The sequence below is a fragment of the Hoplias malabaricus genome, chromosome X2 (genome assembly GCF_029633855.1).
Source record: "Hoplias malabaricus isolate fHopMal1 chromosome X2, fHopMal1.hap1, whole genome shotgun sequence".
Taxonomy (NCBI): domain Eukaryota; kingdom Metazoa; phylum Chordata; class Actinopteri; order Characiformes; family Erythrinidae; genus Hoplias; species Hoplias malabaricus.
The window spans coordinates 49,790,108-49,814,728 of record NC_089819.1 but is presented as its reverse complement, the minus strand read 5'-3'; the positions used below and the strand labels follow the sequence as shown (position 1 = coordinate 49,814,728).

General features: G+C 41.3%; 1 protein-coding gene across 1 annotated transcript in view; it reads left to right on the top strand.

Moving 5' to 3' along the window:
• LOC136677411 (neural-cadherin-like) overlaps window positions 1-24,621 on the top strand; it is a 261,783-nt gene that overhangs the window by 168,019 nt on the left and 69,143 nt on the right. Inside the window, exons 18-22 of the mRNA XM_066654931.1 lie at window positions 1,428-1,711; window positions 2,678-4,301; window positions 7,919-8,012; window positions 10,233-10,417; window positions 18,487-18,713. Of these exons, the coding sequence (XP_066511028.1) occupies window positions 1,428-1,711; window positions 2,678-4,301; window positions 7,919-8,012; window positions 10,233-10,417; window positions 18,487-18,713 (2,414 nt within the window). The remainder of the gene's footprint in view (window positions 1-1,427; window positions 1,712-2,677; window positions 4,302-7,918; window positions 8,013-10,232; window positions 10,418-18,486; window positions 18,714-24,621) is intronic.

Sequence of the window (24,621 nt, the reverse complement as noted above, 5' to 3'; positions counted from 1 at the left end):
TTATGAAGAACAACAGGTTAAACTACAGTCTGTAAATGTAGGTTACAAATATTGTTAGTTTGCCCATGAGTGGTCAAGGCAGAAACTGATACACTCTGCTTGTTTCTACACTCATTGTCCATTCTCTGTCCACAGGAGTATTTTGTAATTCTACAATTCCAGACTGGAGTCCGTCTGTCGCTCTGTATACATTGTTTGCCCTTTTTCACCCTGTTCTTCATTGTTCAGAACCTCCACAGGACCACCACAGAGTTGGTATGATTAAGGTGGTGGATCACACTCAGCACTGCAATGACACTGATGTGGTGGCGCTGGTACAAATCAATCAGACACAGCAGTGCTGCTGGGTCATAACTATCTCTCACTTTCTTATCCTTCCTCCTCCTCTCTCTCTCTCTCTCTCTCTCTCTCTGTGTGTGTTTGTGTGTGTCACAAACACATGACCCATGATAAAGCTCTCCCTGAAACATTTACTCGAATAAAATCTGCTAAAAAAACATAAAGGGTCTGTGCCAAAGCCTAGTGAGCTGTCTAGCTAGAGAGTATTTGTGCAAGCTCCCGACACATGGGCTATCCCAATTCTTAGATACATCATTATGCTGCCTACTAAAATATCTTAATCTGGATGAATTTTAAGGCAGTATCGAACCCTTCCTCAGCTGTGAAAGGCAATCCTATGATGCAACACCAGAACAACTCCCATCTATTTCGCTCTTTTCCCAGAGCCAAGATACTTAAAATCACAATAAAAACTGGAATATTAGAATACACTGCGCTAGCTGCTGAAGCAACGGTAGGTGCTGAGGTAAATAAAAACACCCGTTGCGTGCGGTGGGCGGGAACAAGTGATGACACATCACTTTCTAACTAGAGCGTCTCTGTAATCTGCCTCATGAGGACGCACGACCATTAGAACGCTGCCTACTTGCACAGTACCTACCTAAGCTCAGTAGGTTTTGAGACAGACCTAATATCTACACGGAAATATAAAGTAAACAATGATGATTTCTTCTAGCTAGTTTGTCGGGCATATTTCACTTTACATTCAAAATCAAATCAAGTTACAGAAATTAGTGCATTTACTATGTCTGCTACTCAGCCTAGAGCAGTTTGGCTTCTCCATTTCACATGTTTCAGCCTGGACTTCAATTTCAGTAAGACTAGTGAATCCAAGGTGCTATTTTTTAGACACAGTTTAAAGAAACACTGATAAAACTGTGTATACAAAATTATTCAGTATACCAGTAGTTGGAAAATAGCAATGCAAAAATAAATGAAAATAATTTGGTTCAATAAATGCCACAAATGCCACAAGTGAACATCAGTGGGAATAGAGATGTCTAGGTAACTTTGTGAAATACCTTCCTAAGCACATGATTTCACTTTAGCACCCTTCCACAGCCGTTCACTCTCTGTTTTTTCTGCAGGTGCCAATGCTAAGTTACGCTACCAGATCACATCAGGAAACACAGGTGGTGTTTTTGACGTGGAACCTGAGGTGGGCACCATCTTTCTCGCTCAGCCACTGGACTATGAACAAAATAAACGCTACAAGCTTCACGTTCTGGCTTCCGATGGGAAGTGGGAGGACTATGCTGCTGTGGTGGTCAACGTGGTGAATAAGAATGATGAGGCGCCTGTGTTTTCGGTCAATGAGTACTATGGCAGCGTGACGGAGGAGCTGGATGGCTCTCCAGTGTTCGTACTGCAGGTACGATACACCTGTCCACAATGTATTTGAGCCTAATGGAAGATGTCAGGTGTCTAGTGAATCTCCACATTTCTTTTACTTTTTTTGGTCTTCAAAACGTTGAAAGGGAGGGGGTGCTTTGACATATTAATAAGAATACTAATAAAGATTGTCGGAAGCTAACATCATACTTTTAGGCTAGGTTACTGTGCTCAGATTTTGGACCTCAACCTTCTATTTCTTCCATCGTTTGAGTAAAGTCAAGTAATTAAACAAAAGACGACATTTCCAAACACAACTAACTAGGTCAGTTCATGCCTTCATCACACCCTTTACTACAAGAAGCTTGTGGTGAATAAGTCCCCTTTCCCTGAATCCATGCAGTTTTGCAGAGTTTCAGTCACCTCTTGTCTTGAAAATTGGTGTGTAATTAATTTTGAATGAGCAGGGAAATGAATCATGCTACAGGGTACTCAAATTTTAAATGGTTGCAGAAGTACTTATCACGGCAAGGATTTGTATTAGTCTCATAATCTGGATGAATGGACTGATTGATTTTGGACACAGTACTCTTTGCATATTTTAAAGTGATGTTTTTATGCTCTGTAATCTCTATTTGATTCTAGATTCTTTGGAGTATGTGCTCTCTGAAGCTCTATTAAAAAAAAAAAGCTTGATTGCAAAAGATGACATCGTGTTGTTTGTCCATGCTGTAAATTCATTTACTTTTGCCATTTAGTTCCTCAATAGTACTCTTAAGCCAAATTGTACTTGTATTTTCAACTTCCATTGCTCCCTGTTGGAGTTAACTGAATCAGGAAGTACCTACCTGAAAAAAAAGAAAAAAAAAAAGAATAAAAGGTTCATGCTCAACCATAGGTCAATCACATATGACTCCAAGTCGGTACATTTTCTTTCAAGAAAAATGTAGCTGGTGTCAGTGTAGCAATAAAAAGAAGTTCTAACATATTCCCTTTGATATTGTAGGTAACCGCCTCTGACCCAGATAAGGATGCTGACCAGGAGGCCCTGCGCTACTCTTTGCATGGTCAGGGAGCTGACAGCGAGTTCATCATTGACGAGGTGACAGGGAAGATCTATGCCCAGAGGACTTTGGACAGAGAAGCTCGAGCTGTGTGGCGATTTGTGGTCTTAGCCACAGATGAGGGAGGCGAAGGGTTGACAGGATTCACTGATGTCATCATCAGTGTATGGGACATTAATGACAATGCCCCTATCTTTGCCTGTGCCCCCGATAGTTGTCACGGAGATGTGGCAGAGAATTCCCCTCCTGGCACATCTGTTATGGAGATGACTGCCACTGACCTGGATGATGCAGCTGTTGGGCAGAATGCAGTGCTAGCATATAGGATTCTGGGGAATGCTGCTCTCAGTGGAGGCAACAGCGGTGCAGATATGTTCACCATTAACCCTGCTACAGGAACTGTTTCTGTGGCCATGGCTGGACTGGACAGGGAACTGACGGAGTCGTACATCTTGGTGGTGGAAGCTAGGGATGGAGGTGGCATGACTGGAACAGCCACTGCTACCATCCACGTGAAGGATATTAATGACCATGCTCCTCGTTTCTTGGATCGTACTTGTTCAGTCCGGATTCCTGAGAGCAGTGAGCAAAATGCAGCAGTTCTTGAGCTGGCTGCTGAGGATGCAGATGCTGGGGAGAATGGACAGTTGACCTTTAGTATAATGTCTGGAGATCCAGAACAGAAGTTCTACATGGTGAGCCACCGGCAAGAGCAGCGTGGAACCTTACGCCTCAAAAAGCGTTTGGATTATGAAAGACCAGGGGAGCAAAGGTTCAATCTGACAATTAAAGTGGAGGACCTGGACTATTCCAGCTTGCTGCACTGCATCTTAGAAATAGAAGACTGTAATGACCATGCTCCAGTTTTCATCCCTCACTTCATCCAGCTCCCTGCCATCAGAGAGGATGTCCCAGTTGGGACCAGTGTGGCCACGGTGGCCGCAAGTGACTCAGACTCAGGCTTGAACCGGGAGATTACCTACAGCATCGCTCCTGATTCTGACCCATTTGGCTTGTTTTTGGTGGACCAAAGTGGGCTGGTCAGTGTGGCAGGTCAGCTGGACCGGGAAAAGGCTGCCCAGCATCATTTGGTAATACTTGCAACTGATCATGGGACTCCACCACTGACTGGCACAGCCACCATCCAGATGTCCCTGTTGGATGTGAATGACAATGGGCCGGAATTTGAAGCCGCCTATTCTCCAGTGGTCTGGGAGAACGTTCCAGGACCTCAGGTGGTCCGGCTAAATGCAAGTTCATCGTTACTAAGAGCCATTGACCGAGACTCTGTTGAGAATGGGTCACCTTTTTCCTTTTCCGTTCCTCTTGAATACCGGTACAGCAATGACTTTCACTTGCAGGATAATGAAAATGACACCGCCACTATTACAGCCCTCAGGGCGTTTGACCGGGAGAGGCAGAAGGAGTTTATATTGCCGGTCATCATGACTGACAGTGGGAAACCACCCAAAACGGTCACCAGCACCCTCACCATCACCATTGGTGACAAGAATGACCACCCTCACCTCACTGGAGAGAAGAAAATATACATCAACAGTCACAGAGGTAAAAACAGAAAAGCTACTACCTGGGTGGATGTCGGGGGCAATGACAATAGTAACGGGTTTTAAGAACCATAGTTCTCAGTGTAGTGTTTACAGGCAAATGCCGTAAGATTGTCTCCCATGTTCTGGTCAAACTTGTATAGTTTTAAGGAAAAATAAATGTTAGTACCTTGGTACTTTAACCACTAGGTAGATTAATCAGTGAACAATGATTTGCTGCAGTGTTCTGGGTGACAAGTCTGTTGATTAGTGAAATTGCTCTTTACTGATTTTGCACAAACAGAAATACAGTAAAACATTTCTCTAAAAGTGCTTCTGGCTTCAAAATGTAAATAACACATTTTAAAAGTAAAACAAAATGAGTTTTTGGTTCTAAACTGTTTGGTTTTCTCCATATTTTGTCAAAAATTAGTTTCATTTTCACAAGATCAGGGCCCATCTCTAATGAATCTGCTATGAGTTTAGTTAATTACTCTGTATAATTAATAAAACATGTGAATATTACAAGCTTAAAATTTTTAATTAAAAGGATACGGTCATTGTGCAACAGGAATTATTAGAACTCTTTAAATGATATTTTTGTAAAGGTGGCATTCACACATTTAACTTAAAATAAATTAATTCAATTAAATTTTATAAACTTTTATAATATTCTGAGGATGTTTCCTCACCATTTGCTTGCTCTTTAATACATTTGCACAGGGAACCAGTCTAATGTGTTTACAAAGCCTCAGTGTCCGTAAATAGCAAAAAAAAAAAAAAAAAAAAAAGTGTCTCAATCCCACATGCTAGGCTTTCACTGCAATGGTGGTGTGGTGATTCAAACAGTGAATAAAAACTTTCTTTTTAGATGTTTTTTCCTCAAACATACCCGTTCCATCTTAAAAGATGTAGAGCTTCTCAACATCAACAAACCAGAGAGAACAAAATCATTTCCCCAAAATGGTAGATGCTCCCTTTAAGCCATTTATTTTTCCATTTATATCAGAATTTTTTACATGCATAGTCTGTTTCAGATGCATTCTAAAAACGGGTATTTTAAAAGCCAAAATCTCTAAAGTATTAATCTTATCAGATACCTTTTGTTTTTCAGTGAGAGATTTAAGTCAGCAGAGGAAATGTGTGTGCCTATCTCTATAGTGTTGAAGGTTTCAGATGCACTTTTAGTTTTTTGTTAGATTCTTCTGGTCTTCGGGGTATGCTCTTGTTGTGTTTTCTGAGAATTCTAAGGATAGTTGGATGTTGCTGGAGCTCTCAGGTGAGCTAGGATGAAAGACAGGAGAATAATGTAGCAACTGCTGGCTGGACTCACTCTTGCTGATGTAGCAGAGTTGTTTTTTGCTCAGGAGCTTCTTTCGCTAAAAGCATAGCAACCATGACAAACCCTGAGTGGGTCCATTAAGGTATTTCAGGCCCAAACAGAGACACTAGTAGGACTAGCTCAGTGTTTGCTTGCAAAAATGACATGAAGATTTGAAGATGGCTAAAGGTGATACTGGCTGAGCATTGCATTTTTTTTCTACTGTGATGTTAATATGCTGTTGTAATGAAGAAAAGACAATGGTGGATAGTGTGTCTCATACATTTTACTTTGAAAACAGAGAGTTTGTAAAAGGTTACTTAAATGTTACCAAGCATAATGCTGATAAATGTATTTAATCAAATATAGTCAATATTTGTGTAAAATGAGATAGAGTTTGATGTTAGCTGTTTTTCTGCATCTATATTCTATTTCCACGGCATGTACTATCTGCTATGCTTTAGTAGAAACCCTCCCAGCACGGCACTGTGTGTAGTTGTCTTTAGTGGGTTGCAGTATTCACATTTGCACTTTTGAAATGTTAATACACAATTTCATTTTATAAAATTTCATAACCATATGATTATTTGGCAATTCAGACTCATCTTTAACAAATATAATGTATACTGTATATTTTGGTTTTCTTAGTAATACTGCTGACATACCCAGAGAGATCAGGTTCCCTTGGTTATTCATTAGTAGCTCCCATTAGTTCCTCATTGTGTGCTGTGGTGATTATGAGCTTGAGGCAGTGACACAGGCAGAAGTTCTGACTAAACAAGCTGTGCACATGGCAGATATGGCTCTGTCCAATAGCGAGCCTTCTCATGTTTCAAGTGCCTCTAGCAGAACCAATCAAAAATTACAGTACATGGCAACTAATTTGAATACTGAGTGTGTTTCTTATTATATGCATATGAAAAAGTGTCCTGATTTAACCTTTGAATGTACCTAGCTTAGCTGTCCTCAGTCTTGTGATGCTCACTAGGAGTCTATGTGCTTTAAGTGTCTAGAGCACCTTTCAGAGCTTATTCATTGAACCATAAATTGACTAAACTGACAACCATATGTTATGAAGTGTGCACGTACATAGCAATTTCAGTGTAGCATTAAGCAGAATTGTTGGAGGCAAACCATATTTGAGAAACATAATGAATTTGGCTTTCTTACGTCCCTTTGGATTCTTGAGCTGTTTGCTTTTCGGCTGCGAGTTTGATGTAGAGTGCTTACATCTACATCAGGTACATACCAATTCAGGGCCAAAACTTTACCTAAGTTTCTTTTTAGCTTCATTTCCGTACCATGACTTCTTAAATGTTCATGTTAGATACAAAAATGTATGCTTAGGTTACCTTTAGACTTGGGTAAACTATTTTGCTATAAATTAAATCTTAAAAACACTATTTATTTATTTATTATTTTTTGCACATTCACAGTGTTGGTGCATTCCAATTCCAGCTTTGTTTTTCTGCTTTTCAACTTGTTTGGATTTCTACCATCTTTGAAAGCAAGGCTTATCACAGATCAGATCCTATCAACCAAAAAATGTATGCATAAGCAGTTCAAAACAGCTTCTAGCTTGTGCCTTTTACTTTCAGAATGTGAATAACATATTAGCTATAGCAAGGGTTCTTAACCTTTATCAGTGTTGCCCATTTTTTGTAGTGAAAAACATTTTGCAACACCCCAAAAACCCCAAAAAGAAGGAACTGTTGAAATTCACTGTTGTAGGTCAAGCTTTGATATCTGTTAATGTGATTACTATACATATATAGTACATATATGCAAAGTAACTTAACCACAAATTGCAGGCATTCTAGGTGTTAAGACAATTTTAATTAAAGCAGAACCCATCTAACACATACACAAAACACTTTACTATACAGCAATACAGCATGGTAAGTTTTGGATATATAAAATATAAACATAGTAGGGTATAGATCACAGGAACACAAAGTACAAAAAGAAACAAACAGAAATGCAAGTAACCTATAGTTTTATTGTCAGCAAAAACTAATATATTTCTGTTCGAAGATTATACCTAGGTTCTAATTAGAGCATATGAGTAATAAGGTATTATTGCGTTTGTTTCTAAACTATAAGTAAAAAAATCTACAGGTTATTGATTTGATTTCTGCTTATTTCAAATAAATCCAAAACCAAATTCTTTTTTTTTTTTCCAGAATTATTAGCTTGGTCTACCAATCTGTAACTGTTTAGTCTTAAATTACAAGCCTTGGTTTATAATTCAGCTCAAGTAGGAAAAGGGTTCACACTCTGTCTCTCACGCAAGCTAACCTCATATTTACAACCCACAGGTAGGATGCCAACTACTGTTCTGGGAAAAGTCTATGCACCTGATCCTGATGACTGGGACAACAAAACATACGCCTTTGAAGGACATGTGCCTACGTAAGAGCTCTCCTTCCCTTAATCTCTTTGCTTCCCAACTATAACATATTTTGTCTTTGTTTACATCTTAGTTTCTTTTATCATTGCGCTTAAATTATTGAGCATGTCCATTCTTTGTGTTATTCCAGTTTTCCGTTCTTTTCAGAAAACTCACTTCAATTTCTCAAATATATATTCAGAGATATTCCTCCCACATCTCTGAAGTTCTGCCTTAGACATTGGTTGAATTCCTTGTTTCTCACAGTCGAAATAACCCCCAAAATATTCAGAAATACTGACGTCTGGACTCTGGGGCAGCCAGTCCATTGTTCTGAGAACCCCAGCAGCTCCTTTTCATATGTCAGGGAGGGCTTCTTGACAGATGCACATACTTTCATACCCACAGCGTTATCTTCTCACAGTAGAAGAATGGAGTGAGAAGGTTGAAGTTTTTTTTCTGATCTGAAGCATGTGAGGAGCTTGATGTTCTAGCATCTCTCATAAAAGCCAAAAGTTACTTTTTAAAAAAAAGGTACTTTTTATCTGTCAATGGTCAATTTTGGTGTTCATCCAAATCTTGCACAGTTTCAGACACAAATTTATTTCTTGTGATATTCCCCTTCCTTTGTGTGCCGTATATCCTCATAAATGGTTTATATATTAAGAAAGACATCTTGATTTAATTGCATACATGAAGTATGGTCTTAATCTTTTGCTTGGCATTTGTGCATCTACCTCCAGTTCACTCACCGCCTGCTTATTGATGGTGAGCATATTAGCAGATCCTCTGTGGACCTGTGTAATTTCAGATCCATCCTTGTGCTCAGAAGAGCATGGATAGAGATCAGCTTTAAAAATCTATGCGTTTCACACCCAATTAAAACTTTAATCACTGGTTCCAGCATCTGAGCCAAAAGCTCACCGGCTTTTGAAAAATCCTTTGTGTGTCTAATGAGAATGCGTGGGCGTTTGTTGGAGTTTGGTTTGGAGGTTGAATGCCAGGTTAAAGGTAAATTTTAAGAAGCAATCAGGCTGGTGTCACTTTGTGGCTAGACCCCTGAATTTTAAAGAAGCGCAATCTTAGCTCTGACATTTGGCCCCTAGTTATCAGCCCAGCTAATTAAAGATGAGGGAAGCTTCTGGAGGGGGCTGTGGCCTCCTCTCCTTCATTTCTCTACCTCTCTACCTTTACTTTCCTCCCCATCTCTCCACCCTCCTGCATGTCTCCGAGTTCACGCTGCCCTCTTTAATCACCTCTCGTCTAATTTAAAGTGACATCTCATTTAGGCTGAATATGTATCCTTTAGCGCTCAGCCTACAGGTATTTGAATGAAATGCCAGTTTTCTGTTAATTCTCAAATTTAGTTTGTTATCAGTTAAATGCTTTTGAAATGACTTGGTTCATAGTTTTAGCACCAGCTGCATCCTTTGAATTCTAGTTGCGTTTTGTATTTTCTTGGTGCATATTACAAATTACATAGACTACGCCATTTCATGTTGTGATTTTAATCAAAACTGTCAAAACTGAAGTAAATATAAGTGCCGTTTCTCAAAGTAATATCCCACTCTATTTTTAATAAATGTTTGATTCAGAACCTTTGAATTTGTGAAAGATGTCCATAAGCCTGCTGAGCAATCTCTTAAACGATGCAATAATCATAAAGTAATATATACACTCTCAGAACAAAAAAGTATGGTAGATGTAAATTAATGATCACTAAATATACACACAATGTAAAAGGAACTTTAAAAGTACCACAGGGTAGATTTAAAGTCCAGTTGTGTTCCCTAAAGGTACATTACCTTCTCTTCTCCAGACAGAGAGGCGAAGAGTTGTAAACAATTATTACAGAACTGTGTAAAATAAAATAACATAATAAAAGTCCTGGGGATGAAAAGCGGTGTATGAATTCAATAAAATTTTAAAATTCGTCATTAAAATATAATCAGGTACAGTTAAGTTGTGTGGTATGCACCCAGAAAAACCTTCTATTTAGTGAATTTAGAGACATTAATGAAACACACATAGCTGCATAACCCCGACTGATACAGTGGGACACGGAATCAGTGGAATATAAGTGTTGAGGCTGTTACAGTTCCAATCGAAGGTATGGGAAACAAACAAATAAAAAAATCGAATCATTTGTAAACACAACCTTGAGGCAATAACACACTGCTTCTTTTGTTTTGTTGTTTAATTGTAACAGAGTTGTAATAATGACCTTTCCTCTGGTTCTACAGTTACTTCATCCTGAACAAGCGGACGGGTTTCCTGGTCATAAAGGAGAGCGCCCCCCCTGGGAGCTACGAGTTCCAGGTGCGAGTGTCTGATGGGGAGTGGCCGGACGCAGTGTCCAGTGTGGTTGTGCGGGTTCGAGAGCTTCGCGATGATGTCATCTATAACTCTGCCTCTCTTCGCCTCACAGGTTTGCCTTATCCTCTTAGTTTTCACCTTAAGAGGATGTTGCTTTGATCATTCAAAAGGTCCTTAGTGTGTAGGAGTTACTATTATTAAAGAAACCCTTGAAGACAATTTGCTTTTGACGTCTGGTTCCTATCACCACCTCTGGGAACATGTTTGACTGTGAAGCGCTTCACATCAAAGCGGTGTGAATAAGTGTTAGGGGCTGGATTCCCCTTTAAAACACAAGTTCAGGCATGTGTGTCTGAACACATTGACATCTAGTGATTAAGTTATTACAGTGAACAATCGAAAAGTTTATTCCCGCTCCTGAAAAAAGTTAGTGTTCCGGGGATAGGAGGTTTCCTTAGGCCACTGGTGATATGTTAATTGATGATAATGTGCAAAAACTGCAGATTAGCCTATTTTAATTGTAAATTGTGCATGTCCTAATAAGATTCCCAGAGCTTTAAACCAAAATTTTATAAGCTTTGAGGAGGGCTGACATAAGTTGATTTAAGCCGTAGCTGTCACATGATGGCACATATCTTCGGTAATGACACTGGTTTAGCTTTAGCATGCATATCGGATCAGACGGGAGAGCCGGCATTAGTGCTGCTCCTGTCTCACGCCACTGTAGTGGAATCTACAGCTTCGCCGGCATGGGGCTGGAGGCTTTACGTCCATCAGCATTTTAATAGAAGACAGTACATTTCCCTGTGAGAGAAGGGCTTTGAAATTGGGTTACGACTGAAGGAGTTTACGATTTGAGGGTTATTAAAATGAACAACGAAAAAAGAGGAGGAGACAGAGATAGAAAATAAGACGTCATAACCTATATAAGCTGATAAAAGGATTTCCACGAGAGGAGCTGCTGAATTTAAGCTGTACAGATTGTTTGTATATGTGCGGCCTTAATTTTAAGGTTTTTTTTTTCTTTATGCATGCTGCTACAGCAATCTGTTCCCATCTTTAATTTCTTAGCATCTTATTGGGTTTTGCCAGGCCTCCTCCAGCTATTCTTATTGCATGTTTTGTTTGATTGTTTAAGGGAGACTGGGATGGAAGCATTAATCACATGTACATTGCCAGCAATAAGCCTGGAGTATTAAAGGGCCTATAGCATGGAAATTTAAGTACATTTTTGTTTCGGAAATAAAAATATATAGGCAATAGAGCGGCACGGCGGCGCAGCAGGTAGTGTCACACACCTCCAGGGACCTGGAGGTTGTGGGATTGATTCCCGCTCCAGGTGACTGTTTGTGAGGAGCGTGGTGTGTTCTCCCTGTGTCCGCGTGGGTTTCCTCCGGGTGCTCCAGTTTCCTCCCACAGTCCAAAAACACACGCTGGTAGGTGGATTGGTGACTCAAAAGTGTCCGTAGGTGTGAGTGAATGTGTGTGTGTCTGTGTTGCCCTGTGAAGGACTGGCGCCCCCTCCAGGGTGTATTCCCGTCTTGCGCCCAATGATTCCAGGTAGGCTCTGGACCCACCGTGACCCTGAACTGGATAAGTGCTTACAGATAATGAATGAATGAGGCAATAGAGTGCGATATTAAACATGCTTCAAATTTATCGTTATTACGATGTCAAAAAATTAACACATTTAGTTTAACCCCTACTGCTCCGGCTCATCATAAAACATAGTTCTTTACAGACTGCTTTATATATGAAGCACAGTATAAGAGAGCCAATCAGAAAATAAGGCATTCACACATATAATGGCAGCCTGTATAACAGTTATAAACAGAGGTCATCTTATTTTTAAATGTAGCTCATTTTGTCACATTGTCAGAACGGGTCCAAAGAAGTACTGACAGTTATGCAGCTTGTTGTATTATGTGTACTTGTCCAGGTCGTGATGTATCCATCACTTTTAAATGAATCATGTATCCTTTTACGAAGTGCTTTAGCCATTTGCCGATAAGCAATTGGTCCAGTTTTGAGTTTCAGATGGCAGCATCAACATCTGTCAGGGCTCAAGTCTAACCATCAGGTTCAGTTTCACAGACAAACAGCGTCTGTCTATAGGGGTGGGACTGTGAGTGTGTGCTTGTACTTCACATAACAAACCCTCCCCCCTTCCCAGCATCTCCCTTGCTCTTCATCCTAGAGCCCTATCCAAACAATGACTTTGAATCCCCGTGTGGAGGGAAATGGAAAGCCCCACTCATAGTATTACTAGTATTACTTGCAGCCTCCTTGACATTTGAAATCCCATTTCAAGAACAAATGTTGAAAGCAATAAGGCCCTTTTTAATTCTGCTTTGCAGAGATTAAGGCTCTTTGTGTGCAAAACTTGCGGGCGAAATTGATTGAAAGGTGAAATGTGGTAAACCAAGATGCAGAGTAAAGTCCTTGAAACACCCACGTTGGCTCCCGGAGACAGTGAAAGCCACACATACACACACACACACACACACACACTCACTAAAATACATATACTAACACACCCTTCCTTCTTCATCCCCTTGCCTCCATTTCTCCCCACTCACACATGCCTCGCGTTTTCCACATTCTCCAGAAATACACGGCATGAAAAGCCCTTGGCTGTTTGAGGTGGAACTTTTTAAGGCTGCTAACTGCTTATCCGACTGTGGGCTTATCTTTAACAATTTTTTTAAATATCTCATCTCCTTTGATCCTCATCTCCCTTACTCCCCCTGAATTCTGCACACTTCCCCACCACTATCACCCACCCATCCCCTCCCCCACCCTGACAGACTTTGTAAGATCAATAAAAAAAGAGAAATTGGGAAAATATCTTCAGTCATTCCTTGGGATTAGCGCTCCAATCCCTGCTCTTTCTTAAGGTGGTATTGATGGTCTCTCAGTCGCAATTGCCCTCCAAGCCACTGCAGCACCCACTACTTAAGATGAAAAGTCAGCGTGTACAGTGCAGAAGTCAGAGACTGTTTATTCAATTTCTAGTGTGTGTTAAATACTAGTAATTCATTTTTTTTATTATTTTTTTTTTCAATGTAGGGACACAGGTAGAAAATGGGGGAAAAAAAATACCTCCACCCCGTCTCCACCCTTTTCTTGTATTCATTTATCCAACGGAGGGGGTTTCAGGCTTCATACGCATTCATAAACCAACCTGAACTCTGAACTCTTCCCCAAATACTTAGTCCTAGCTACAGTTTATAGAGTTTTATAAAGAAACTAGATGGTAGTTTTACTGAGCGTCTTGGAAAATCTGACACAATTCTTTTAAGAAGTTGGATTGTCACACTTCTTTTTTAATTCAAAAACTCAGGAGTCTTCATTATTTTATTTTATTTTTATTGAATGTAACCTCTTTTTTTAATAAGTTGCTTTTTACAGACATACAATTATTATTTTTGTAAGATTATTGTGATTGTGATTGGTAAAGTAAATCTAAAATGGTTTTGTACCGACTCAAAAATGCAGAATTTGTAAAATAAATATCTATATATAAAAAAAATAAAAATTGGGTTTATAGCGTGTACTGTAAAGCTTGTTCAACCCGGCAACAGTTTTCCAGCTATGCATTTGTGTGCAAGCGTCGGTCAATTCATATATAAGGTCATATGTGTTTAGACTTTAAGCGCAACACCAGATTTCAGAAACCAACCTGCCTGTGCTATGAGTTGCATTGTAATGCTAGCATACTCATTGGAATGACTGTGGCTCCTTCCAGACTTGTGTGAGTGTGAATAATACTTGTTTGGGTGTACGGAGGTACACATTGTGTGTGATAGCCATGGAAACGGAGAGTGGCATGAACTGCGTCCAAATCAAACCCAGCAGCCATCCGAGACTGTCAGGTTGAAGCCCTGGCTGTTGTGTGGTTATGATGGGACTGGACAGTCGGTTCCTCCACTCAGCTCCATTTCATTCAGCTAATCACCGTCTCCGCCTGGCCTCCTGCCCACATCTCCTCCCTGACTGACACTCCTCGGGCTCTAATGATTCTCTCCATGCTGCTCAGGTGAGCCGGGACACCGAGCCAAAGCCTGCCGTCAGAAGCGGGATTTAGAGCTATAAAAGAGAAAAAAGGCAAAGACTCTCTTTTACCCACAGCAGGTCAAAAGTTTGGGGATATATTGCCTTCATTGACATTTGTTAATTTTCTATGTAGTTTTTATGAAAAAAAAAAAAAAAACATAAAAAAGGTTTGAAATATAACATGGCTACTGATATGTAGTTTGTAAAATTAGCATCATTCTACATTGGCCACAGTGGAGCTCCAGGGTCCTGGGGTTGTGGGTTTAAATCCGGTCTCAAATCACGGTCTGTGAAGAGATGTATGTGTGTGCAAGTGGGTTTCCTTCGGATGTTCTGGTTTCCTCCCACTGTCCACAAATGCTTTGGAGGCTGGATTGGCTATTCAACAGTTTCTCTGTGAGTGTGATACCCTGTGATGGACTGGTGCCCTGTCCGGGGGTGTGTTCCTTATGCTAAGTGTTTCCGGATCGGCGTCGAACCCCCGAAAAAACCCTTAACAGTATAACACAGTTACAGAAAAATAATAAATCAAACTAAATCAACATGTGCACATCGAAACTACCTTTAACTAACGTTGAATCTGAGTGAACAGATAACTCCAATCATTCAAACTCTCAGACAGTGTAGACACCATAGATAGATACACCCCATACACCCACATCCACAATGTCCTTGTTCTCAGAAACCCTCTTTCACTCAGAAGGGGCTTGTTCATTTGCTGATTAGTGGGATCAGGTGCGTTAGAGCAGGGAAACAGCAAGGAGCAAGGAAAATAGACATGGACAGTGGTGCTCACTGGTGCTTAATATTCTTATTAAGAACCATCAAGTCGATTCTGAGTCTCGGTGACCATATGAGCGGTGCTTTCCCAGAATATCTTGTCTTTGGGTTGGCTCTTAAGCTTTTTAATTGCTTGTTTACGATTTCCCCGATCGCCTTAAATCAGGTCGTCTTTTTCCTGTTTTACTTTCAGCTGTTCCAAGCATTATTTTCTTTTCCGGTGAATTGATTCATCCACTGCAAGACCTAGATTTTTGAGTTTGTACAGAATTTCTAATGGTGCAAATTTAGTTTCCAATTTCCTCTCAGCCTTTCACATATATTTAACCATTTTTTTGACTTGTGTTTACCTTACTTTGGCTTCAGTGTTGAGGGTAACATGATTTATAGTAACATTAAAACAATGCTTTTTGTTTTCTTCTACCGTTTTTATTTTAATCACATTACAGTTGCTGACTTAATCAGAGTTAGTCAACTAAATATATCAGACTTATTGTTTTTTTCAGGAACGGCTCTGTAGGCGTTATATTGTATTTTCTAGTTGGTATAGATTTGTAGGGGTTTTTCAGAGAAAGTTTGGAGTAAAGTTTAGTGAGATTATATATTGAGAGGAGAAATGCATGATCTGTAACTGATTACATTGTCTGAGCAATGACACCATCATTCATTCATTTATTCATTCATTATCTGTAACCGCTTATCCAATTCAGTGTCGCGGTGGGTCCAGAGCCTACCTGGAATCATTGGGCGCAAGGCAGGAATACACCCTGGAGGGGGCACCAGTTCTTCACAGGGCAACACACACATTCACTCACACACTCACACCTACGAACACTTTTAAGTCGCCAATCCACCTACTAATGTGTGTTTTTGGACTGTGGGAGGAAACCGGAGCACCCGGAGGAAACCCACGCAGACACGGGGAAAACACAATGACACCATCATTTATGAGATAAATGTTTTTTTAGTGTGTCTTTTTGTCTTACTCTCTACATGTTTTTTTAATATGCCCCATGAAATATAAAAGTCATCTGGACTGAAGTTTTGTTGGATTTATTTATATTTTCCCCCAATTAATCAGTGAATACGGTTATTAAGCTGAGCCAGGTCAAGTTCATTTATACTGGCTACATGTTTTAAACTTAGTGCTCTGGGCTGAACTCTGGCATAATGCTCTCAAACTATATTCAAGCTTGGGCTGAAATTTCAGGCTTGATTAAAGATCTGCTTCAAAAGAGTTGGAAACCACCGCTACACATCAGGATCCATTGCAGCTGTCAGTGTCCCTGATATCATTAATGCCCTCTGGGCATTTTCTCCAACATGTTCTTGCCCTGGCTGTGTGCTATGAAGCATCAGTACAGTTCTGGAAGCCCCCTGTCTGCAAATGGCCTTGGGGTTTCTCTCTGCCCAGGGACAATCTGAGTTAAACATAGGGCATCTCTCTGGGACTACCATGTCCTCTGGAGCAGCTGGTCACTGCTGTCCAGAACACACCCAGAAATTAAGGCATACCAATTTGAGTGGTCTTCTGGCTGCAAGTTGGAAACCTCTGTCCGGCTTTGGCCCTCGTCTGACAGCTCGGGGCATCTAGCATATATCAGACTGAAGCAGGACAATAGCCACTGTTAGCACTGTTTGACCGTAACGTCCGGTTATTGGTCGCTAAGTTTGTCTGGCTACATCACCAGCTGTGACCATGACAGTGGAGAATTGCCATCACAATCCCCATGGTGACAGCAGAAGACTGCAAATTGCACAAGTCTGCAGTTTTGAGTTTTTGTGATGTGGCCTGTCAGCCAGAGTTTGGAAGGGCGGCCACAGCTGACTGCTAACTTCACTTAATGACAGTGCCATGTGTTGACGAGGGGATAACGTGAGCATGCATTTTTCATGAGCGCTGTTCTCCAGTTGCTGACCCCTACTGGTCCCCTTCTGGATTAAACATGAAGCCTTTCTTTGATTCTGCTGGGTCTGGGGTCTTTGTGCTTGCATCAAGCTGTGATAACAGCAAACATGCAAAGCGCTAACGAGGGGGACTGGGATGAACCAAACTGAAGAGATGCTGCTGAAATTTAAGTTCCATTGAAATGGATTGTGTTTATACAACTATATTTACAAAAAAAAAACATGACCCTAAATGAGCTTTCCAGAATCCCCTGGTTCAGACCCCTAACAAGCACGCCCTGGGCAACAGTGGCAGGAAAAAGAATAAGAAAGAAACAGTGATAGGAACCTAGACTCAGAAGGGCAGTTTTCTTTCTGTGGGACATACGAGATAAACAAAGGGGAACTGCATTCCAACTAATCAAATTAAACACAATCACTTGGATCAGACACAGGAGAAATCCTTTAAATAAAACATAGACTTATATTAGAAGTTAAAGATTTCTTGTCAGAACGAGTTCAAGTGAACACTTAATTACACTCACTGTCCAGTTTTTTAAAACACCTTTTGTAGATCCATCTAGCTGATGTACACATGAGACTGTAGGCCATATGTTGATGCAGAGTGTGTGGTGGTCATTTGTTTATAGTCTTCAATCAGTGGTCAGTGTCTGACTACAGAAATCTAATACATTCATTATGCTTATTTTTTTATTGATGTGTTTATTGCAGCTTAGAAAGCTACAGTTTTCAGCTTTTTTTTTATAAAACATTCATTCATCCATTCATTCATTATCTGTAAGCGCTTATCCAGTTCAGGGTCGCGGTGGGTCCAGAGCCTACCTGGAATCATTGGGCGCAAGGCGGGAATACACCCTGGAGGGGGCGCCAGTCCTTCACAGGGCAACACACACACACACATTCACACCTACGGACACTTTTGAGTCGCCAGTCCACCTACCAACGTGTGGTTTTGGACTGTGGGAGGAAACCCATGCGGACACAGAGAGAACACACCACACTCCACACAGACAGTCACCCGGAGTGGGAATCAAACCCACAGATGTATGCTCTATATGAATATTCTGGCAGTGGCCCATTGTCGTGGTATCTTTAATTCAGATTGTACAGATTGTACTGAAACCGAAGAGCATGCACGGACTGCATTATTCATTCATTCATTCATTGTCTGTAACCGCTTATCTAGCTCAGGGTCACAGTACGCCCAGAGCCTACCTAGATTCACTGGGCAACACACAGTTACACATTCACTGGGAGAACACACTCAGAACTCCTCACAGACAGTCCTTCACAGACTGTCCGTTATTAAACTACACATAATAATAGAAATTGAAAGTTGAGTGATGACTCCCTATTCATTACAATTTCTGGGAATTCCAGAAGAGGATTCACATGACTAAAGGCACTTAATATATGTTTGTGTGTTTGTCTTCTCAGACATCACTGCTAAGGAGTTCATGGAGCGGCGAGGGGGTTTACGTAGCAGATACGAGCTGCTGGGAGACTTCCTGTCAGAGATGCTGTCTGTAGGACAGGACGACATTAACATCTTCAGCATCATGGAGGCCCGGGACAGGATGGTGGATGTTCGCTTCGCTGTGCATAGCACCCCTTTCCTGCGAGCCGAAAGACTGCACGGGTACCTCGCAGCACACAAACAGAAGGTAAGGTGTCAACAAGTATGTATGGACGTGGCCGACTGTTGGTGAAGTGTACAATGCAATAAACAATGGAAGATTTGCTTTTAATTTGTAGCTTGCGTTGCAGGGGCTGATTGCGGCTGAGCAGTATGCGTTCAACATAATTGCGAAATAATACTTTTGTTCCCTGCTTTTTCTTCTCGTAAGTGCCAGAAATAGTCATCTATGAAATCGGTTCCTACTTTTTAAGTTGTTTCTCTTTGTAAAATCTGTTTGCATTGTAATTAATTGCACCGCCTCTGGCAAGTTATGGGCTAGCTTTGTCTGTGAATACAGCTATAAATACACGGATTGTCAAGGAACACAAATAGAAATTGAAGAATTCAACAGTTGGATCTGCAGTCTCAATTACCCCAGCTGACACCGCTGTCACTCGCCCCTGTTGAAAGCTGAGCTACATCACCTTCAGCGCACAGAAATAAGCTGGAGAACCTTGCTTCAGCTTAATTACTCTGCTTAAAAAGTCTTTGGGGATTGTTGTGCCACAGGCTGTCCTTTTGTTTGTGCGGAACAAGAACGTACGTGCTTCTCATCCTCTAGCATGAAGCTAGCTAACCCCAGAGAAGAGGAGGAGGAGGAGGAGAGCTTCAGGTGCCATTTGCCATCTCTTCATTTGAATGCGTTCGGGCCCCGGAGGGAAGACATTGATCAGAATGAGATGTGAAGCGTGACGTGGTGAGTGAGCGATTGAGAAAGAAGGAACAGGGAGAGAGAGCGAGGGAAGAAGGAGAGCAGAGATGTGTTGGAGGAGGAGGAGGAGGAAAGCCTGCGAAGGTTGGGGTTATTAATGTTTGGAATCTTAATGCCAAGAAATACCAGACAGAAAGCACACTCGCTTCTCTTATTCTCCCTTATTCCCTCTCTTTCTCACACACCCATTCTCCCTCACTCCTTTTTCCTTGTCTCTCTCTCTCTTTTTTTCTTTTCCTCGCTCTCTTGCCTCTGTTCATTCTTCCTTTCATTACTCAGAACTGAAAGTTGGAGCGGGAGAAAGCAAATGTTTATCTAGATGGACTCATTAATATGGAGCGGGTGCTTCGCTCCACCTGTTGTAATTGGAGAAGCCTCTGAAAGGATGAAACTGTTTTGAAGCTGCTGCTGCTGCTGTTGTTGTTGTTGTTGTTGTTGTCTTTCGAGAAGATTAAAAATTTGACTCGTGTAGGAAGCGAAAAAAAGGCCTTTTCTTAGAAATAGACTATCTCAGAATTTCAGAACACCTGTTGTATTAATTAATGTTATTTGATTCATTTTAATTAAGCAGCATAAATTGATATAAACTGGATGCCGCAGACTTTCAAAAATAAAGGGTAGTGGTTGTTATATTACTATATAAACTTATCATTTTACTAATGCTTTTATGGCATCAAAATTAACCTAAAAAAAATCTGGAACATTTCGAAACTAGACGACAAAAGCTATTTGTGTTTTATTTTATTTATTTATTTATTTTATTTTTTACAGTTGTAGTCCTCAGCCTTGAGGTTGGATCTCTTTTCAAAAATAGCAAGCATTTCGGTCGTGAAGTTTGTTATAATTAGATTTTTGTTGTTTGACAGCTTTCTCGCTTAATGTGGAACCACTGACTTCTAATTTGGAAATTTCTGACTTCTGCTCATAACTTTTACATTTTTTACAGCTCCCTACACCTGTCAGACGTAGCTGTTTTAGCTCTCCGCCTTTAAAGGACTCAAATCTGAGATGTGGATTGAAGGGGAGAGACTGAGCATGCGGAGATCTGCATGCACACACTAAAGCCTCTCCGAATCTGGTGTAATTGCGTGGCTCTATTTTTGGCGGTTGCGACGGCTGTTTGTGGGTTGGGTGAAGTAGGGCATGATATGAGCTCAGAACGGATGATGAGAGGAACACGGAGACAGAGAGGGCCCCTTGTGTCTCTGACTTTAAATGGTGCTTAATCCTCTTCCATGATCTTTCAGAGCCTAAAGCCTTTCGCATCTTTCTCTGCTTTCAGTCCTATAGCCTCCAACACCCACCACAAACACAACCACCGCACCTCAAACCCCAACAACCGCTCTCCACACTCACGTCAGGGTTTTGAAGGGGCCCCGGATTCCCCTGTGGCTCTGCTGGGATAAGGAATCGGATCAAGGTGCGCGTTACTTGTCTCCCAGGGGTTCGTTCTTTCCATCTTGCCCCTTTAACCCCCTCCCAAACACACATGCACACACACACAAACCCATTTATGAAGTGTCAGAAACTGTGGAAATGCTCACTGACGTGTGGAATAAAAGAAGAGGAAACCTCTCCCACCCCTGTGGTGCTCCAGAGCTGTGATTGAAGGAGGCTGAGAGACGAATGTGTGAAAAACAGAAAAAGCTGCTCATTTGCGGAGAAGCTTGTGTTCTGCTGCATGTTAGAGGTGAAATAAATGACCAGTCACAGCAAATGAGGTGCGATATTAGATGTGTTTTAATACACACAGCAGAATAATTGTCACTTACTATCTGATAATAATTAAAATATGATTTCCAACTAAAAACGTAGACAAGAACGGAGCGGAACCTGTGCGGAATAAATGGCGTTGTGGATGTTGTTTATGCTTTTTCTCAAGTTACTGAATCTTACCTGTGAAGTTATAGAGGGCTTGTGTAATTAGTGTCATTTCATACATCATACACACATTTATAACCACTGCTCCAAATCTCAGACATCTTCAAAAGTGCAGTCACAGTGCAATGAAAAACAGTGCTGGGGGAGTTTGTGGGAATTGAGGTGGAAACTGTTGCTGAGTTCCTTAGCACTGTCTGGAGCCTGCTCTGGCTCTTAATCCACCGGTGCCTCTGCGCAGGTGGTTTCACGACAAGAAAGGTGACAAGGAATAATGATAATTAGAGGAAATCCGCTTTCGGGCGACGGCAAAGCAGCCGCAGTCATTTTTACCGAACTATCGCTCACTCAGAGACTCTGTCAGAAAGCAGGAGTAATTACAAGCGGAATGAAAGAGTGCGGAGTCTAGATTCTGCCCTTTTCTGCTCAGCTTTGTCTCGTCCTGCAGTTCTTTTCTGAGACTTTTTTTGGACGGTTTGAAACGACTCATGCGGCTGTGGTGATTGCGAGCGTTGTCCTGCTGGTTGCCACACCTGTTGCTCATTAGAAAAGGCATTACTGTGGTGGTGGAGCAATCTGAGACAGAGGGGCTCTGCGGTGTGTGTGATGTTACTGTTCTTCCATCGAGTGTGTTGTTCTGCTCTTCGTGCCCCTGCCAGGCTACCTCTCTTCCTCCATGTGAATCATCCTCCTCGCTTAGTGCACTCGCTCCAGTTTTTCTTTCTAGTTCCCCAGCCACAATATGCTTAGTAAAAAGGCATGTCACATTCAAACATGCAAAGGAAAGGCTGATCAAGCCACAGGTCCGACCTAAAGCCAGTGACAGACAAAAAAAATGTTTCTTTCTCTTCTGTTCTCTTGTACTTTGTTCCCATCTGCATGCATGGATCTCGTTCCCCCGTTCTGCACCTCCCGGGGGTGTCCTTCTGTGCTATCATCCTGCCTCTGTGGACTGGCTGCCCTTGGGGAATTGTGGGTATTGTAGTTCTTGTCCCAGTGGGCCCTTTCAGAAAGCACTGTTTGGAAGCGGGATGACAGTGGCATCGGGCACCCAGCGCCTCTGCCATGTGGAGACAGCCGCAGGATAGAGAGAGAGATAAAAAGGGGGGAGGGGCTAGGAAAGGGTAGAGGATTGGGGCAAGAGGAGAGAAAAAAAGAGCAAAAAAGTGGAAACATAAAAGAGGAAATGCAAGAGAAAGGAAGGGAAAAATTCAAATGAATAGAGCACAGAAAAACAGAAAGAGGGAGAGAGAAGTATATAGAGGGAGAAAGTGGTTAAAGGTGAGAGAAGAAAGGGATGATAAGAATTCTTCATCTGGCTATGGTCTCTCTCTTACGTACTCACTCACTCTCGAGTTTCCCCTGCTCTTTCTGGTCAGTATGTGAGGGTGGGCCTGGTTGGATGTTTCTAAGCACAGATGAAATGAAACCTCTTCTGCAGTGGTTAACCTCACAGGTAATACATGCAAATCACCCCCTCAGCAGGCATTAGCACATGAAAGTGGCAGTTAGAGGCCCATGCGCCCGAGCTGGCCCACACTTTGTATGTTAAACAGAAAGCCCCCCAGGCCAGGGGGATGCTGGCAGGAAGCTGGGACGGTGAGCTAAGAGGGCACTGGATGTTTAGCTCCTGGTGTCGCTGACCGTTTTAACCGTTAAATATCATACATTCGAGCGGTGACAGAAGCTCAGATGGAAATAGCCTTCGGAAGTTTAGGGAGAAATGCAGGAATTAATGTGCAGTCAGCTGGGCAGATAGATTTGAGTAGTGCAGTAGTGCCTTTCTTCACTGTAGCTGAAGTAGATTCACTGTTGTATACTTTATTAGAAACAGCTGTGCACTTAGTTTAGCTCTTTTCTTCATGCACAGTTTATTAGTGATCACTTTCTTTCAGGAACACTGTTGGCTCATGGCTTCCAGTGTATTAGTGCATGCATTTTCACAGCCACAGATGGGTTTAATGTGGAAGACACATTTCATTGTACAGGGTGGGCCATTTATATGGATACACCTTAATCAAATGGGAAACTATGGATACTGGAAGCCTGTGCTAGCATTTCTCCTGCAGTGTGTGAAGAGTGGGAGAAGAGGGTTGCATTGATAATTCAACACAATGGGCAGCACTTTGAACACATTTTGTAAGTGGTCAGAAACTTGTAAATAACTCATGAAAGAATAACGTTACGTTAAAACCAATTTTAATGCACACCGTTGTTTTTCTTGTGAAATTCCCAATAACTTTGATGTGTCACATGACCGTCTTCCCATTGAAAAAACAAAAGTCAGATTCAAAATGGCCGACTTCAAAATGGCCGCCATGGCCACAACCCATCTTGAAAAGTTTCCCCCCTCCCATATACTAATGTGCCACAAACAGGAAGTATATACATCACCAACCATTCCCATTGTATTAATGTGTATCCATATAATTGGCCCACCCTGTACAGTGACAAATAAATACGTGTTTACATTTATGTTTATTCTCAACGTAGGTTAACACTGTTTTCAGTGTTGATTTATTGGTGTTCCTGATTTATAAACAGGAATCCTAGTTTAGCTCTAAATTAAATACAAGGCAAGGTTATTGGTTGTGTTTAGGAAATGTGAGCACTGAAGGAATATCTTTTTATATTTTTAACACTTACACTCCCAGGACATGTGTAAAAATGTACTCATTTTACCTTAAAGCTGAGGGGTACGAACAGGAGTGGGAGCGAGATGCATATGGTAGAGCTTTTTGAGCTGTGCCAATAAAATTCAAATTTGTTGATCATTTTTAACATTCAAAAAAGCAGATATGTTTCCTAATGGTGGATATTGATCTACCAGAGCCTCTGCCAGTAAACTGAACCCTGAAATGTCTATAATGCTAAAGCTTTCAGGATATTCATGAGAAACTCTAACCTGGGCATTAGACTCTTTAGTATGAAACATTTTCCTGTGAGCACCTGATGTTTGTGAAAGTGGTCTCAATGGCACCATGTATTCACATGTTCATACTCATGAGAACGTGGATCTTGGATAAATTCTCAGAGTCTGCTGCTTTCATGAATGTCTCAGGTCTTAACCCGGTGAGTCAGATCATTAAACTCTTTCAGTTGGTCTGTAGTCTTTGATGTTTATATGCAGCATGTGAGCTGTATTGCTCTCATGTAGGTAATTGTGTTTTTAAAGCTATGTAACACCTAAATAAAACATTGATTATTCATAACAGCTTATTCCTGCAAATCCCAGTTGGTCACAAAATGTTCTATTGACTAAAGGAATGTTTCTGACAACTGATGCTTGTTGGAAAATACCTTT